Below are 19,376 nucleotides of genomic sequence, written 5' to 3' on the forward strand. Positions count from 1 at the left end.
CATATGAGGTAGATGCTACTATAATAGCTATTTTACAGATGAGAAAATTAAGGCATAATAAAATTAAAGTGGCCTGTCCAAGGTCAGAAATGTACCTAACAGCACAGCTGGGATTCAAATCCAGGCAGTTAAAGCACCTTATTGAAGTCACACAGGCAATCAAAGGCACAGCAGGGTCTAAAACCGAGGTAACCTGGAGGAAGAGCCCACGTTTATAAAACAAAATATTATTCCTGTGGCATTTCCATTCTTCCAGTACCCAAGCCAAAGCCCTGGGGTCCCTGAATTCTCATTTCCTCATACCTCACGTCTGATTCATCGGCATACCTTGTAAGATCCACTTTCAAAATACATCTGAACCCAACCATGTCTTAACCCTTAATGGCCACCACCCTGGCCTGAGCCACCAACACATTTCATGTGGGCTCTGCAACAGCCTTCCACTCTTGCCTTCCTACAGTCTACTCCCCACATAGCAGCCAGAATGAGGGCTGAAAAATGTGAATTACGTCACTCTTCTGCTCAAAACCCTCCCGTGGCTGACAACCAGACCACGGATAAAATCCCCAATCCTTAGGGCACCTCAAATCTCTTACTATCATTGCTGTCCTCTTCACCCAGGTCCAGCCATATTGGCCTCCTTGCTCTTCCTCACATCCTCCAAGCACACTCCTGCCTCACTTACTTGCTGCTGTTACCTTCTGTCTGGACGCTAGAGAGCTGCAGGGCTCACCCCTTCCTATTACTCAGGGCTCTGTTCAAATGTTACTTCCTGGAGAGGACTTCCTGGATCACTCCATTTACTCTGACAACCCCTCCCCAATCCAGAGCATTTATCAAGACCTGTCATACTTATTGTGTACTGTCTCCTTCTGCTTCAGGAGTATAAGGACACTGTGGTATTTACTACTATATCCCCAGTGCCTAACCTGATGCCTGGCACATCAGGGGGATCTGTTGAATGACCTGACAAGTAGGTCTGTGAATAAGTAGTATAACACCTACTTTTTGCAAATTCTTAGTAAGCAAAGCTGCTGCTTCCCACACTTTGGGAGCTTTATAATCCATTCCAACTCTAAAATAATCAATCTTATGTATTTCTGTGACTCTACAACATCCCTCTCCATTAATCTGTCCTACCATCCATATTCCGTCAGTCTCCTAAATTAGTTTACTATATAAACAGAAGTACTAGTTCCTCAAAGCCACCTTCCTGAGGATGACACATACATACCAAAATATTTTATATGCTCTTCATTAAACCATTCTGGAGCATCATCTTTAAAATAAAAAAAGAAAAAACTGGGGCGCCTGGGTGGCTCAATCAGTTAAGTATCTCCCTTCGGCTCAGGTCATGGTCTCGGAGTACTGGGACAGAGCCCAGCATCATGCTCCTTGCTCAGCGGGGAGACTGTTTCTCCCTCTGCCCCTCACCCTGCTTTCATGCTCCCTCTCTCATAAATAAATAAAATCTTTCAAAAATAAAAATAAAATTAAATGAATAAAGCTGAAACACTTTAGTTATAGCTCTTTCTCCACTGACTGATTACTATAATACTATCTTCTCAAGAATGTATTTGCAATTTCAGCACTCTGTTTTTTAAGAGAAAATATGAGGCTCTGAATTCACACTGAACTAAATGGGCCATTTTGTAGCTACGGGACCTGGGGCCAGTCACTTAATCCTTCAGAGTTTGTTTCTTCATTTGCAGAAAGGAAATAAATAATAAGTACACCTTAAATTGTTAGGATTAAGCTAATAAACTTTACAAGTCTAGCAGAATGCCTGACAAATGGTGGGTACTCAATAAATGGCATTACTAATGGCATATTACTAAGAAGAACTATGGAGATGAATTAAAGCTAACTATAATTTTTTTTTAGAATGTCATCAACAGCAAGTCTCACTCAATAAGACCCAAGTATTTCCTTGGCTTAAAGCAACAGTGCCACCACCTCATTTTGTGAGGGCCAACTGGGGAACATTAAAACATTTAAGTACAGTTTTTTTCCTTCTAAGAAATGCTAATTTTAGAAGTTAATATAGTATCTGAACAATACAGTAACTATTTAAATATCACTCACCCATCTTAAAGTGTTATTTTCTGATTAAAGTTTCAGTAAAATCACCTCACAAATTAGAAGTGATGACAAAGTACAGCATGCTTTCAAAAGAACTGAGTCTGCTAAAAACTAAAGAGGAAAGGGGAAAAGGGAAATAAAAACAAATCACTGAAACAAAATGTTTTCAAGAATTCCAGTATAGAGGGTGCCTGGGTGGCTCAGTTGGTTAGGTGTCTGCCTTCCGTTCAGGTCATGATCCCAGAGTCCTAGGATTAAGCCCTCCATCAGGCTCCCTGCTCAGCCCGGAGTCTGCCTCTCCCTCTGACCCCCCTCTTCTCGTGCTCTCTCTCTCTCTCTCAAGTAAATAAATAAAATCTAAAAAAAAAAAAGATTTCCAGTGTAGAAAACTATACAACCTTTCTTGGCTACCATTCACATTGGAAATAATCTTGTCTAGAATTATGACGGAAGGCTGCCTAGGTGGCTCAGTGGGTTAATAAGTCTCTGTCTTCAGCTCAGGGTCATGATCTCAGGGTCCTGGGATCGAGCCCCACATTGGGCTCTCTGCTCGGCAAGGAGCCTGCTCCCCCCCCCCCCCCGTCTGCCTCTCTGCCTACTTGTGATCTCTGTCAAATAAATAAATAAAAATCTTAAAAAAAATAGAATTATGATGGAAAAGTTCCTTAAAAAGTTAAGGGATAATGGAAAAGGATATGAAAGTAATGATAAATAGTCTTCCTCTGGCTTAACATGCCTACCAGCCACTCCACCTGGGGATTTATGTTACATAAACTAATCATTTCCTCATTGGTGAGCTGAATTTGAGTTGGGCTTCTTACCTGCAGCCAGTTGTGCCCTGATACAACCTTTCAGTAAAGAAGTTAAGCAAATCAGCTAATACTATCATATAAACTACATTTATATGAGAAATGATACTAGTATACTCCAAAAATTATTATTTTTTTTTTTACTAGCTAGGACCTACTGGGCTAAGGAGAATTCACCACTGCACTGGAGAAGGCCACAGATAATCTGTGAATAAGTCTTCCCCAGGTAACATAAACCACATGTGTGTCAAAATTGAGTATGTAATTAACACCATTATGCACATAGATTATATAACTCATACCATACATGGATAATAGCTATCCACATCTTAATACAAGTAATTAACCACTCTAAGTAAATATAATATTTCATTTATTCATCCAATTTTTCCAGGAACCAGTCACTGAACATCAATTATGTACTACATTCTGTCTTAAGTACTGAAGAAATAACAGTGAACAAAACAAAGTCCTTTCTCTAACAAAATCTTAATTCTAGTTATTACCAATAACTAAACAATAAAAAATAAATAAACATCATATCAAATGGTGATACGTGCTATGGAGAAAAAGAACAAGAGGCCATCAATTTTAAGAAGCACCCAAATTTTCCATACTACTAGGTAAGAAAAAACATTGTCAATTAACACTATAAGACACCACTGATTCTAAGACACCCCAATTTTAGAGATGTTATAATGTGGAAAAATGTGTACTTTAGAATAAATGAGTATGATATAAAATAGGAAAAGGGAGTCAGAAAATGCAGGCAAAAAAAAGGAACCTGAAATTTTAGAAAGGGTGTCTGAGAGAGGTAAAAAGCCATGTAGCTCTCTGGAAGAGGAACCCAATGAGTGGAAGGAACAAGAGCAAAAGCAGTGCAGTGCGCATACACATGGCACAATGAACAGAAAAAATGTGCCCGGAGGCAGCGGGTCAGAGAGGGCAGTAGTAAATGAAACTGGAGAAGGTGCAGAGGCCTGAGTACACAAAGCCTCGCAAGCCATGGCTATGCCTCTAATTCTGAGCAGGACAGGATGCCCAGGAGTATTTTCAAAATAAGAAACTACAACAGGGGTGCTGGGGTGGTAAATTCAGTCAAGTATCTGACTCTAGGTTTTGGCTCAGAGCATGAGCTCAGCGCTGTGGGATGGAGCCCTGTGTTGGAGGAATCTGCTGGAGATTCTCTCTCCCTCTCGCTCTGCTCCTATCCCCCACATGCACACTCTCTCTCACTAAAATGAATAAATAAATCTTTAAAAAAAAAAAAAAAGACTCTATGGGGCACCTGGTTGGCTCAGTCTGTTAATCATCTGGTTCGGCGGGGGTCCTGATCCCAGGGTCCAGGGAGGGAGGGTTGAGTTGGGCTCCCTGCTCAATGGGGAGTCTGCTTCTCCCTCTCTCTGTCCTCCCCCAGCTCCTGTTCTTTCTCTCTCTCTTTCCCTCAAAATAAATAAATTTAAAAAAATTTTTAAAAAGAATCTAAAACAGATGACTAGGATCTGGTTGATGCTTAAAGTAACAAAATCGTAACTTTTTTTTAAACCTGCCAACTTCATAGTTATACACTCAAATGTTTACAAATGAAGCCATTTCCAACCTAGGATAATGAAGTATAGTGATTCCTTAAATATAGAATAAATCATCAATATAGTTTTAAAATACAATACCAGTATATTAGAAAAGCAACAATACTGGTAATGAAACAATCTCAGAAAGTTAAAAAGAAATAAGCTACTAAAGTATTTCTATGTTGGTCCTGACCAAAGCTATCAGTCCAATTACCAGCAAAGAAGAGTCACTTTTACTATATGGATATTAGATGCCAATTTCTAATGCTCCATGAAGGTGAAGATGCCACAGTCGATTTTACTATATTAAGTAGTAAGAAAAACAAAGGATAATCTTGTAATATATTAAAATCATTTTTTCCCGACATTATCTTTTTAAACTTTCTTACCTGCTGGATGAGGTGCATACACTTTGAAGACTGCACTCCGTATGCATTGTTGACTATATGTGGGATGCCATAATTAGCACAGATCACAGCCAGTTCTTCTACTCTACAAACATAAATATTCAACAGAAAGACATATTCCTACTGTGCTTTTATAAATTACAGTGTGAAAACTTCTTTAATTCAAGTTATTCTTAATGTACACCAGAAAAAAAATGGGAAAACTGAAATTTCTACAGTGGTATTTTAGCATTTTCAGCAGCAGGCACTTTAGGATAAACCTAAAAAAGCTTTTAAACTAATATTACCAATAAATGAGATAACGGGTATTTATAAAAATCTGTATAGATGGTAGCTTTTAAATCACTTTAAGATTTCCCATATAAAAAACAAGAAGCAGATTATAATGACCCCTTCACAAGGTGGTATGTTCATTTTTAAATGCTTTTGGTTGCTTATCATACTAAAGCTAATAGCTGCAAAGTAATTAGCATGTCTTGAAATCTTAAGAAATCTTACATTTAACATCTCGTAAAGTAAAAAATACATTTTCAAGTAGACTTTAATGTATTAAAAAATACAGAACATTAAATGTTTCAGTACCAAAATAACATTTTCCAACAACTTGCAAACTAAAGGATCTTTTAAATAGCTGCTCGTTTTAAATTCACTCTTACTTTTTCATTTGACGCTCCTTATATTAAAACAATTTGAGAGTCTAACTCTATGCAAAGTAAGGTAATAAATTTCAATTAGAGTGTAATAAACGATGTTCCCTTGCAAAACCAAATACTACTTATGACTGAGGCCATTTCTAATAGAAATGTCTTCACATGCTATGAAGCTAAAACTAAATCCTACGATTTAATAAATTAATTTTTCTAAAAAATGTTCTTTCTACAATACAAAGAATTTGGAAGCAAAGCATTTTTACTCAATAAAAGTTCTTTCCCATAAGGATGTATTTCAAATATATATTATATGGTTTTATTATTTATTTTTGCAAAATACATTTTCTTTTTTAGATGTTTAGATTTCTTTTTTAGATGTTTATTAATATGTTCTTAAAGTACAGATAGGAATGACATTATTCTGTTCTTCTGTCAGAGGTTTTCAGTTTACTATTTCCTTAAGGTATTATGAATTAAAAAGTCATTTTATCATTCATTTTCATAAACCTCACAAACTGACAGAGGAACCTTTCTATTACTCAAAGTAATCAAATGTTGTTTTTTAAAAACAGAACTTTTCTGGGTACAAACAAGTATTTTCTTCATAAAAGTCACTTTTGTATGTTTGTGTTCTAATAAAAGCATTCCTTAATAATAAAGCTCCTTGAAAGTATGATACTATAACATAAAGTACTATTTTAAGAAGGAAAAAAAAAATCACTTGTGAATTATTTTAAATATACAGAATTGATCAAATCTGCTAGTATTTAGGGGGTGCATAAAGGTATTTAATGAAAGGCAAGGAGACAAAAAATATTCTCCATGTGGATCAAACTGTATTGTAACTTAGTGGCCAATTTAAGATGTCTGTCAGATAGAAGAAATGATATGCCTCTTTTTTACATTTCCTTTGACTGATCTGGTCCCACAATATTCAGTCCAATTAACTGATAAAGATAATATATACATATACCTATTCAAATTAAGACTATAAAGGAATAAGCTTAATGTAAAGAAATCAAAATATATTTTAAATTTAATAAAATCAGAAATTCAAACATATTAATAACTGTGCATCACTATTTTCCTAAAGTTTACTCTTGTCAGAAACATTCATTAGATAACAGAACTAAAAAGTGGCATTTAAGAATCTGTTGATAAAAAACTAAAAGACCCAATGAAAACCTAAAGGACAATATTTGCAAATGATTTACCTATCAGGCACCCTTGGAGCAAAACAGGATGTAGTGGAATGAACACACAGAATGGAATCAGGCCCAAGTTCCTGGACTTTAGACTCCACTGCTTTCAGGTCTGTGCGCAGCTCGTCACCTTCTAAAACATTCTCTATCACCACAGGCTCAAAACCTAACCAAGCCAATCAGAAATCAAAAATGTTAGATAAACTAAAATAAGGGAAGATCCTGGAACTCTAAGAAGCAGTGCTATTCCACATAAGAACTCTAAATCCGGTCAGTGAACCCTCCCTGAATAATAGAGACATGGCTTGATATTGGTAGGACTCAAAAGCAGGCCAAAATAATGTGAAGGACTAGTAGACCACAAATAGAACCACAAATTTACTTAACACTTAGATAGGACTACAAAGACTAATTCTGGGAAGGAAAACAAATGTCAAATAAATACCTATAAAAGTGATAACACAGTCATTAATGACAAAAAGGATCATTTGGCACAATTCAACTTCAGACCCCAGAAAAGTAAATCTACTCATTCTCTGGCAACATTTCACTTTTTTTAAAAAAAGATTTTATTTAATTGACAGAGAGAGAGAGAGACAGCAAGAGAGAGGGAACAGAGCAGGGGGAGTGGGAGAGGGAGAAGCAGGCTTCCCACAGAGCAGGGAGCCAGCCCAGTGTGGGGCTCAATCCCAGGACCCTGGCACCATGACCTGAGCGGAAGGCAGACACCTAACTGATTAAGCCACCCAGGCACCCCTGGCAACATTTCATTTTTAAGTTCACTTTATTTCAGAGATGGACAAGAATAACCATATAATTCAAGTACTAAAACAAATCACAATCACCAACTTAATATCTTACTCCTAAAGAAAAAGTAATGAACTTTAGTAGTTTACCGACCACTGACCCATCCCACAGTTTCACAAGGGCCTTCTACAATTTAAATATAAAAACTATTTCTCAATTTTCATTTGAATTAGTACACTTAACTAGCATATGATCAAAGATCACCCCAAATAATAACTGTGTAATCTTGTATGGTGAACATTTAGGTATCCATAAACTTCAAGAGTTATATGTGCAATATATACACCAAACACTGCACAGAGCACTTAGATAACCAAATATTTTGTAATGCTACTAAGTACTTAGGGTATAAGTAAAATCTAAGTGGTCAGAGTCTTACAAACTGGATAGAAAATAAACTTGGGAGATTTTACACATCAAGTTATTATGTAGTCACTTCTTCAGTATTCCTAAATAGCAAATCTACAGCAGGCTAGACTTACACACTTAGGGGCTCTAAGAGAGTTAGAGACCATTTACCTCAACTCACTCATTTCAAAGATAAGGGAGCCAAAGTTCAGGAAAATTTAGTGGCTTCCCCAAGGTCATACAGCAAATTAAAGCACAGTTATAAGCAAGTAGTTTTCTTCTGTGCTTAATAATCCGTATCAAGTTGTCTGCATTCTATCTACAGAAATATAAAAACATGGCCACTATTAAAATCATCAATTCAATTATACTGGCTCAGAGATGTCCGGGTTTTATTTCTATACCTTCACAGCTTTCAAAATAAAAAAAACTTAAATAAGTAGTGCTTCCTAATGACAGCTTATTTTCTATTATTTTTCAAATTCTCTTGACCCAGTCCTATTTTTGCCTTCAAACATTTAAAATGCAAGGTTTTTTTGGAGGATACAACTATCTGGCTTCCTAAGAATATAGGCTATCCTAAGAAAGGATAAACTGTACATTGTAATACAAATCCCAATATCTTTTGGAAAAATTTCCCATTTTTCAATATGCCAACCTTTCCCATAACTTTGGTAATTAGTTCTTTGGTTAACAGGATATAAGTAAACAGACTTGACAACTTTATACTACTTAACATAAATCAGTGTATCTTTTTATCAATTTCTGCTATAAGTCCTTATTATGAATCCCTTTAAATGGATTTCTTTAGGATTATTTATGCAGTTTAATTATAGGCTAATATAGTTTACTTCCTACAACAGACTGAGGCTATTCAAAATTAACCTTAAGTTCCCAAATTCACCTTGACTTAAGCAAGCTAAATACTAAAATACCAACATAAAGTTTTTGCCTCACCTATATGTAATGATGCCTGGATCCTTACACTTGGGTTTATGGTAATAATTTATATGTATCCCATTTATGTATCTACACCCACCATTCCTGAAGCCCCTTAGTACCTTTATGCTCCAGGGATTACTGCTGGGTATTTCATATGTCATCCTGCTCAATGCTCAAAACAATGTTGTGAGACAGATAATCATATTCCCATTTCAAAGAATAGGGATATATGACACAGCCACTCCACTTTGGAGTATAGACCCTACAGAATTCAAAGCAGGGACTCAAACAGGTATTCTTGCACCCATGATTACTCAGTATTATTCACAAGAGCCAAAAGGTGAAAGCAATCTAGGTATTAATCAATGAATGAATGAATGAACAAAATGTAAGATATAAATATATACAGAGGAGTATTACTCTTAGAAAAGGAAAGAAATTCTGATACATACAACATGGATGAACTTTTAAAGATATTGTGCTATATGAAATAAACCCAGTCTCAAAAGGACAAATACACTATCTTCCACTTATATGAAGGACCCAGAGTAGTCAAATTCATGGAAACACAAAGTAGAACGGTGATTTCTAGGAACTGGGGGTAGCAGGGAAGGAGGAGTTATTGTTTAATGGGTAGAGATCCAATTAAAGAGGATGGAAAAGTTCTCGAGATGGTGTTACATAATGATTGCACAACACTGTGAATATATTTAATGTCATAGAATCTTAGCCTTAAAAATGATTAAAATTGGGGCACCTGGGTAGCTCAGTTGGTTAAGCATCTGCCTTAGGCTCAGGTCATGATCTCAAGGTCCTGGGATGGAGATGCCATTGGGCTCCCTGCTAAGCAGAGAATCTGCTTCTCCCTCTCCCTCTGCCTCTACTCCCCCCCGCTCATGCTTACACTCGTTCTCTCTCCCAAATGAATGAAATATTTTAAAAAATAAATAATCAAATTAGGGGCGCCTGGGTGGATCAGCGGGTTAAAGCCTCTGCCTTTGGCTCAGGTCATGATCTCAGGGTCCTGGGATCGAGTCCCGCATCGGGCTCTCTGCGCAGCCGGGAGCCTGCTTCCTCCTCTCTGTCTGCCTCTCTGCCTACTTGTGATCTGTCTGTCAAATAAATAAATAAATAAATAATCTTTAAAAAAAAAAAATCAAATTAAAATGATTAAAACAGTAAATCTTATTATGTATATTTTATTACAATAAAAAGGAAGAATAAGAACACATTTAGTTTCTTTTTCATTCAATCACCTCTAAAAGGGTGAATTTTCTACATTATATATGTCACTTCTCTTCTTTTACCTGCAGTGATCATGGATTTAAAGCAGGACTTCTGGTCTATTCTCGGCCATATAATATACTTCGCCTTTGGTCTTTTATGTCGTAATGTTAAGAAACACAAGGTTAGACTCATACCAGTTGCCATAGGAACTACAAAGCAGTTGGTCACTGTAGGGACACCTACAAATAAGAAGTAAAGGAGAAATTAGTGATTTCACTAAAAAACCAGCATCCTTCTTGAAGAAATGATATAACTCTTCAATCAAATAATAAGAGTTATAGACAGTGCTTCCTCTGTACTTGACCTCAGGAAGCTCACTGCCAAATTCATCCTCCAGGCTTATGGCTCTGATTTTCTATTTTTTCCTAAAGGATTTTTAAAAATATGTATGTCTTTATGTCTTTTCAAGAGCCCTTCAGGACCTGTTTGGAAAGAGGCATTAACAAAAGATATTAAGCAAAGGTGGGTGTGGCTGGTCAGCCAAAATATTATGATTAATATAGTACATACCAGCCAACTTTAAGATGTCCAGGACCAAAGAATTGGTAATTTTGTTCAAAAGGCTAGAACCTGCAGCTTTTGGTTGCACAGCAGAAATATCACCCGATCGTCCAATTCCATGAATGAACCTAAGCAAAAAATGGGCCAACAACTGGACAAAAATATTCAGTGTTCTAAGTAATTCACTGTATAAGTATACAGATACAATAATAAAAAAAAAAAACACTAGAGGCAACACTTGACTATTGCAGATATATTTCATAAACTATTAAAAATGTGAAAATATCCTAGTTAAACTGAAATCAATTATATTGCAGTAGCTAGTCTCCAAAGATGGCCACCATCAATTCCTTTTCTCCCTACGCACACACACTACTGTCAACACCAAGAAATGGAATCAAATTCCTCTCCACTTGAATCTGAATTGGCCTTAGTGACTTGGTTGGCCAGGAAGCATCTAGCGGAAGTGATGCTCTGGAATTTCTGATCTACGTCAAAGAAGACCTAAAGCTTCACCTGGCCTCTAGAAGGGCCTGCTCTTGCAGGAGCTCCCTCCTATAACCCAGATGCCATGCTGGGAGAGGCCCATGCCAGGTGCGAAGGCCTTCTGAGCTCCCAGCCATCTAGTCATCCAGTCAACCTAGATCAATTGCCCCAGTTGACCTAATAGCTAAACTCTCAGCCAACTTCTGACTACAACTGCATGAGAGACTGGAAGCAATAATCATACTGCTGGAGCCCAGTTAACTTACTACAGAACTGTGAAAGACAATAATAAATTACTGTTTTAAGCCATTAAGTTTTCAGGTGGTTTGTTAGCAGCAACAGAAAACCAGAATGTATGTGACATTAGATTCTCTTCTTTCTTTCATCTCCTTAACCAGAGCAGTGGACTAAGTTCCAATGGGGATGAGCTGTTATTTCAAATATAGACTTAATTTAAAAAATACTACAGGTGACCCTTGGGAGGGGGGATTAGGGTGCCTGACAGTCAAAAATCTATGTATAACTTTGATTCCCCCAAAACTTAATTATTAATAGCCCACTATTGACTGGAAGCCTTACCAGTAACATAAACAGTCAATTAGCACATATTTTGTATGTTATATGTATTGTATAGTGTTTTCTTACAATAAAACAAGTTAAAGAAAATGTTATTAAGAAGATCATAAGGAAGAGCAAATACATTTACAATACTGTCCTGCATTCATTGAAAAAAATCCACATGAACTGCACAGTTCAAACCCATATTACTCAAGGGTCAACTGTATACACTCCTTGAAAAATCAGTGTGCAAATCCACTCATTTTAAATTAGATGAAATTATACACATGAAAGATACATCTGAGTATTTTTCAAAATCAAAAATCTGTTTGTACAACCTATAGTAATATCAGAAATCCATCACACTGGGATTATCACAGAACACTGGTGTCATACTTCATCACTACTGAAACATAACGTACAAAGCTGTTTATAGCAGCAATGGCCACGGTCGCCAAACTGTGGAAAGAACCAAGATGCCCTTCAATGGACGAATGGATAAGGAAGATGTGCTCCAAATACACTATGGAGTATTATGTCTCTATCAGAAAGGATGAATACCCAACTTTTGTAGCCACATGGACGGGACTGGAAGAGATTATGCTGAGTGAAATAAGTCAAGCAGAGAGAGCCAATTATCATATGGTTTCACTTATTTGTGGAGCATAACAAATAGCATGGAGGACAAGGGGAGATGGAGAGGAGAAGAGAGTTGAGGGAAATTGGAAGGGGAGGTGAACCATGAGAGACTATGGACTCTGAAAAACAATCTGAGAGATTTGAAGGGGGTGGGGGGGGAGGTTGGGGGAACCAGGTGGTGGGTATTAGAGAGGGCACGGATTGCATGGAGCACTGGGTGTGGTAAAAAAACAATGAATACTGTTAGGCTGAAAAGAAATAAAAGCAAACAAACAAACAAAAAACAACAAAGCATTTTTAACAAGTATTATAAATCATGTTATCAGCCCATTTTAACCACGAATTTTTCAGCCAAGTTACAGATCATTATCATTAGTTCTGACTGCAATGGTTTTGATTGAAATAAAATTCTACTATGCTCAGAAAAATTTCATCACTGAAAATTTCAAGACAGGAGTTTTTAAAAGTTTACCTATATTTCACAGAAAAGTGGAAGAACAGAGAAATGATCATATTTGGAAACACTACCAATTAAATGGTTAGCAGAATTGACAAAAAGCTTTCTAAAATATTGCAAAAGGAAAGTGACTTAATAATCTAAAGTTTTAGCATACCATTCCTACATCTACTGCAACAAAGCAAGCTATTTATAAACTAGGATTCGGTTTAGATACTGATAAACATTTTAAAGTTCCACCTACATATCATTCTCTAAAGAACCGTGCAATACCAGAAAAGAAATATGGCAAACCATCAACAACCTTAACATAGTTTAAACTCTTAAAACCAAACAGATTTATTATGTTAAATGCATGGGCAGTACTCTTAAACACCCAGAACGTGACAGGATAACTAGAACCTTCTCCCAACTGTCTCAAAAAGCAACTACTCACACAAACTGCTTCCATCTCCCTGTTGCATCTGGTTTGTATGTCCATTTGAACAGGGAAGAAGGAGGTCACCAACAGATGTTTTATAATTTAACATTAGTATTAACACCATTGTTTTTAACAAAAAAAAAAAAAGAAAAAAGAAGAAAGAAAGAAAGAAAGAAAGAAAGGTTTTCTACTTTAAAAATATACCTGTAATGACGCCGAGCAACTAAGGCAGATGCCACTCTCCCTTCCCTTTCTCCCACACCACAATTGCCCAGGAAATTGTTGCTATCCATGATTGCAAGTTCATGTAAAAAAAGTTCAAGTGTACTTTCATCCCAACCATCCTCTGGACACTTGCCCTGGAAAAAAATAGAAAAGCTTGTATTTCAGAAAATCATCCCCTAGAACTGTATTCAATGAATTTTTAAAACTTTGCAGTGTGTATTTGGCCATGCTTCTTGCTTTCTAAACTTCAGACATAAATTCAGCAAAGAAGCCTCGAAGAGGCAAAACATTTGTTACATTGCATTCAATTATCTACAGATTCCCAGAAGGGATAATAAATGAATACAACGACATTTACTCGGGCTTAAAGTTACAGTAAGTTAAGGTAACTGAAAACCAAACAACTGTATCTTCAATGAGGATTCTTCAAACCAGACTGCTAAGAGTAGGTCTTGTCAAACTTGACTGAAATTAAAATTCGGGTTACTGGCAGGAACGAGACCCGTAAGGTTCTGCAGCAGTTCTGGGTTACTGTGTCCTGGTTTACAAACACAAAGCACTCCCTGAGTCCTTGGGATAGTGAAAGAGAGAAGGTGCGAACTTTGCCCTCTTCGCAAACAAGAGAGTAAAGCTACTGGGACTTCCCCTCCCTTCACGTCCCCAAGTTAGGAAAAAACAGGACTCCAAATCCGGACTCCCGCAAGCTCCCTTAACTACACGCTCTGGGTTTTGCTGGTTTATGGTGAGGCTGAGAATTTGCGGAGAGCAGCAAGTCAGCACAGCGCACCGCAAGCTGCGAGACACTCCGGGCACAGGTCTCAACCAACAAACAGGCGCGGGTGGGCAGTACGCGGGACTAAAGGGGCGCTGGGCGGAGCAGAGGCTCTGGGGGGCGCGGCAGCTGGGGAGGGACCCGACAGCTCGGTACCTTCTCCAGAAGCAGCCTTATGAGGTGCTCATGCGAGCGGCGGGCCTCACAGCCCTGCCGCACATAAGCCGGCGACACCAGCCGCTCGCCCGCCGCGAAGCTCTCGCGGTTCATTTTGTTGGTGGCGACCGTGATCAGCAAACACTCGACACACGCCGTGCACACTAACTGAACCAGGATGCAGCTCGCCGCCCGGACGGTACGGCAAGGCCTTGGGACAAAAAGCTTGTCTCGCTTTCGCACATGCGCAAACTGCCCTAGTTTGTGCACCAGAAACCGTGGATTTGAGCATGCGCAGGGCTGCCCGAGTGTAAAGCGGGTTTCGGAGTATTCCTGAGACGGACTTGAAGAAAGACCTGCCCTTGTGCAGAGAGGCTGAGGAGAGTAAGGGGGAACGGAACTGTCTGGGCTTCTCTGGAGAAAAGCTTCCGTAACTTGCTCTATGTTCCAGTTCTGTTGAAGGTCAGATTTGTGCAGTCTGTGCTTTAGTCTTACTTACACCGTGTTTCTCATATTCCAGAACCTTTCCTCCTTACTTTCGTAGGTCTCCGTGTTTGCCATTGCCTGACATCCCGCTGTGAAATAGCAGTGCCTCTGCAATAGAGAATTTTTACCCCCAACGCTAATCACCCACCACCTGATTTTACTTTTTTCTTGTACACCCCACGACCACACACCAATGGATGTAAATTTTCTAAAGGTACAGATTTGGTTTTCGTTGCTATACCCCCCAAGCACCTGGAACAGTGCCCAGAATACAGTAGGGCTAAAAAACAAAAGCAACAACAAACAAAACAACAACAAAAAACCCATGTTGATGAATTGCTTTGACCCTTCAACAACCTAGCGCTCGATATGGGAGATACAGAAATGAAAAGGTAGGATCCCTGCCTTCAGTTTCCTTGCCCTCGTCTCCTTAGGTGAGCCGACAGTAATTCCTGACATTGCTCTTGTTCAGTGGTCTGCTAGAGTCCACTCGAACTGGTTCATACTTGCTTTCCAAGAGCTGATTGTTAAATGTTCAGTAATTTTATGGGCTGGTTTTTAAATACGGCTGTTGTTTAACAATAGGCTATGTAAGTTTACGGTAAAGTTAACTATATGAAAAGCAAACGTGGTAACTACACAAACTTGTCACTTCCTACCTACTTTTTCTACATTTTACAGTTATCTGTGCTTTTGAGATTATTTACATCTCTTGTATCTGGACAGTGGAAATAGGACATGATGGTGTACTGCCGCACATCTCTTTTCAACTCCCTTTTAAGCGGCATTGTATTGTTAGTTTGAAATTGGCCATGGTGGGAGTATTTATATAATAAATAGTCAACAAATGCTGCAAATGAGGCTTTGACCTTCCTGCCACTCCCCCCAGGAATTAATTGTTTAACAAGTACCAATTCACTGCTGTTCCTACTAAGTGTTCCCAGGGTATCAATACCCACCATTTGTCAGCCTGGCACTTGTCAAACTGCATTTCAGTTGTTAATTTTCTGTTTTCCTCAACTAGACTGTGAGCCCCTGTTTGACAAGGCAATATTTGATAACTGTGTTCAAAGCACTGAACTAAACACATAATAGATATTTGACAAATATTTATTGAATGATAGACCATTGAGAACTTTGTGAAATTATGCAGAAAGATAAAACACAAAAATAATGAGAATTTAGCTTATTTTTTAAAGTAAGCATAAACTTAAACTTTTGAAATGATGAGTTCTTATTCCCAAAATATAACTCTTCTTGCAATTTCTCCTTTGGGAAAGCCTTCTAAACTGATTTGTCGATCACAAGCAAACGTGCAAAAATCACAAGATCCATCTCATTACTGAGTGGATACACTAGGTTTCTGAGCCAGCAGTTTCTCTCACCTTAGTTTCTAGTCTTAATTTGGGAAAAAATGTTTGTTTCTACAAACTAAATCCATAATCAAGCTCTGCCTTCATAGAAGTTATTTTAAAAAATACAAACTCTGGAGACAGTTGCAAAAGAAGTGTTCCGAAATTATTTTCATCCATTCTCTCACCCAATGTGTACTTATTGAGCATCTAATTTTTTAATAGGACATCAGAATAATTTCATTGCCCTTACAAGACATAACATTGTTAAAAATAGATCCAACATTCATAGATCTGAACTTTGCTTGTGTTGCTGGTTGTATGACTTTGGATATATTACTCATATTCCCTGAGCTTTGCTTTCCTCACTTGTAAAACAAAGACATGGAGAAGACCATCATGATGATTAAATGAGATGTAATTGCTTGGGCCATCTTAGCCTTGATGGACTTGACAAGGACCAGACCCTATCTGATAGGATTAGAACCCCAGTCCATAATCTCTGCAACAGGTAGCTCAGGAAGCCAAACTACAACCCTTGCATAAATCTTGCCAGAACATTTAGGACTCAGTCAATGCCTGCCAGCTTCCCGGGTTTTTCACTCTCTTCCAACTCGGGACCAAGCAGAGAAAGCCAGATATGCTCTCCCTAAACCGGTGATCTAAGATGCTCTTTTCTAGTTAACCTACCTCCATCTTGCCCTTGCCAACAAACCCCAATCAGAGCTCATCTGAACCCTTCCCAGTTTTCACCATAAAGCTTTTCTACTTCCCTGGCTGCCCTTGAGTTTGCCAAATGCAACTGATGGTGACTTACTCCCTTGCTCTAGCGAGCTCTGAATGAATAGTTTCTGTTTATTATCTGGGTAGTCTTTGTTACTTACCACAGTTTTCCTGAAGATTGCACTGAGACACGTTCTGCACTGTCCATCCCCTCCTGGACCCCAAGCTTTGATCCACTGTGGTTCCCACAGAGAACCCTTGTGCCTTGAAGCGTGTGGTTTGTAATGTCTGTGCCAACATCATCAGTGCTGGGTCCAAACTCTGCTATCTTTGCATTGAGTTCCTCAGCTATTTATTCTACTTAAGTTATCCTTGGTGGAATCACACTATTCCTTTTCATCCTTTTGTGGGGGAGCTCTCTTTTATACTTTCATTTTGTATTGTGTTATCTGAAAGTATGATTTGTCATAAGAAGGAGGATCATAGGGTAGAACACAGCCATGGGCCCTATAAACCTGTTGTTCAAGCCAGCGTCACAGACCAATCAATGAGTTTGCAGTTCTCACCAGATGGGCATCCATTTAGACAAACTTCACTGTGGATCAGTTTTATTAACTGGGTGATCAGTTTTATTAACTGGGTGAGGCACCCCCTTCATAATTTGCCTTTAATTTAGAGGGAGTGCTCTCTCTAATTTTCTACCTGCCAGGGAGTCAGTGTTTGGAGGGGGCCAGCCTTCAGGCGGGGCTCTTGACACACAAAGAACACAAGCATCATTTCAGTCAGTCTTTGCAGGCTCTTCTGGGGTTGTCTGAGCCTAAATCCGCTCCTCCTCCAGGAAAAACTGCTGCTTCTTGTATGTGTTGTCATTATAATCCCAGCTCTGGTGGCTGTCTCTCTAAATGGTGTAACTTCAGCTGTAAGGATTTGCGCCTTCAGTGGCCACTCTGCGGAACATTTGACTTGAATAAATTTTGTATTTAATGGGCACCCTAGAAAAGAGGGGGAATTAGGATTTCCTAGGTGAGTGGGCAGCAGTTTTTAATTGGTATAGCAACGCCTCCGAAAGAAATTCTGGTTCAAAAATAATTTCATTAAAAGATTATTTGGCCAAAGCTAGTGAGCAATTTGACAAGCCTAAGCAACAAGAAACTAAACTCATTTCCTAGTAAATCCTCCCTCTCCTTGTCCTCCCCTTGCCTCCCTATATCCAATATCCCCTTTCCTCTTTATCCTTCTCATCTCTGTCTTTCTTCACTTCTGTCAATTACGTCTGTCTCTTCCTCTTGAGCAGACCCTCTATGATTTCCCAACAGCCTTCTAGCGCCATAATATGTCAGTTGCCTCTAAAGATCCATCTCTCTTATGAGCCAGATATACAGCAACTGTAGAATTTAAACTTTGGACCCAAGGTCAATTAAGTTAAGGGCCTCCCTACAAGACCCCCAACAAGAAGGAACTATTCCTAGAAGAATTTACAATTATTTTGTGTGTATATGATTCAGGGTTACCCAGACTACATCAGCTTGTCCATGTGTTGGTCAGGACCACAGATGCTAAATCTTGAATAGCAAAAGCTGATTGGATTGACCCAGAAAGAGAACTACAGCATCTCTTTTGCCAAAATAAAGCTAGGGTCAAAAAAAAAAAAAAAAAAAAAAAAAGCCTGAAAAGTAGGGCAAAGCCTCTTACCAGTAATATCCCTAAACATTTCCAATAAAAATTGATTGGACCATAATTTAATAATAAAAACAGAAAAGTAAAAATGTAAGAGATTTTTGTGCTAGACTAGAAAATCCCTCTGACAACTTTTGGGAGTTTACCAAAGGTGTCAGTGTGAAAGAAGCCCTTTCATCTCAATCTGTCAATGGGGTTAAACCTGAAGCTGAAGACTGATTCAAAAATAGAATAGGAAATAGCATCTTTTCATGAACAGTTGTTGGAACATTTTAAGAAGGGTTTCAAATAAATGGGTGATGGGTATTAAGGAGGGCACTTATAGTGATGAGCACCGGGATTTTTATGTAAGTGATGAATCACTAAATTCTACTCCTGAAAATTAGTAGGTCTACTAATAGACTTATTATTTTGTCTTTCAAACAACTCCCAGTTTTTTTTCCTACCTGCCAGTTCTTAACTGTAGCACTTGAATCCTTGAATGAAAAACATTACTTTCTGCTCTGTGATAGCATTCCTGCAAATTTAATAAGGAGAAACTTACTCTACAAATGGAATTGTAATATTAAATGCTTAACAGAGGAACTATTAAGGTTCTGGAGGACTCCTCTATTCATAATCAAGTTGTGTCTGAGATAAATATATATATATATTAAATATATATATTTAATATATATATGTCCTCCTAGATAAAATATATATATGTCCTCCTAGATATAAAGCTTGTCATCACAACTGACATTCTATGACCTTCAAAGTCTCTTGATGCAGAAAAAAATAATTGGAGCAGAACCCAGAGAGTAGATAGATACTACCAA

At 38.1% G+C, this 19,376-nt stretch overlaps 1 protein-coding gene across 1 annotated transcript in view; it reads right to left on the reverse strand.

The window, feature by feature from the left end:
* Positions 1-14,539, reverse strand: part of SEPSECS (Sep (O-phosphoserine) tRNA:Sec (selenocysteine) tRNA synthase) — a 32,900-nt gene extending 18,361 nt beyond the window's left edge. Inside the window, exons 1-6 of the mRNA XM_032334004.1 lie at positions 14,321-14,539; positions 13,372-13,526; positions 10,616-10,734; positions 10,126-10,284; positions 6,734-6,887; positions 4,852-4,954 (exon numbers count right to left, since the gene is read on the reverse strand). Of these exons, the coding sequence (XP_032189895.1) occupies positions 4,852-4,954; positions 6,734-6,887; positions 10,126-10,284; positions 10,616-10,734; positions 13,372-13,526; positions 14,321-14,434 (804 nt within the window). The 5' untranslated portion in view covers positions 14,435-14,539. The remainder of the gene's footprint in view (positions 1-4,851; positions 4,955-6,733; positions 6,888-10,125; positions 10,285-10,615; positions 10,735-13,371; positions 13,527-14,320) is intronic.
* Positions 14,540-19,376: the final 4,837 nt, after the last annotated feature.

Source organism: Mustela erminea, chromosome 2, assembly GCF_009829155.1.
Source record: "Mustela erminea isolate mMusErm1 chromosome 2, mMusErm1.Pri, whole genome shotgun sequence".
Lineage (NCBI taxonomy): Eukaryota > Metazoa > Chordata > Mammalia > Carnivora > Mustelidae > Mustela > Mustela erminea.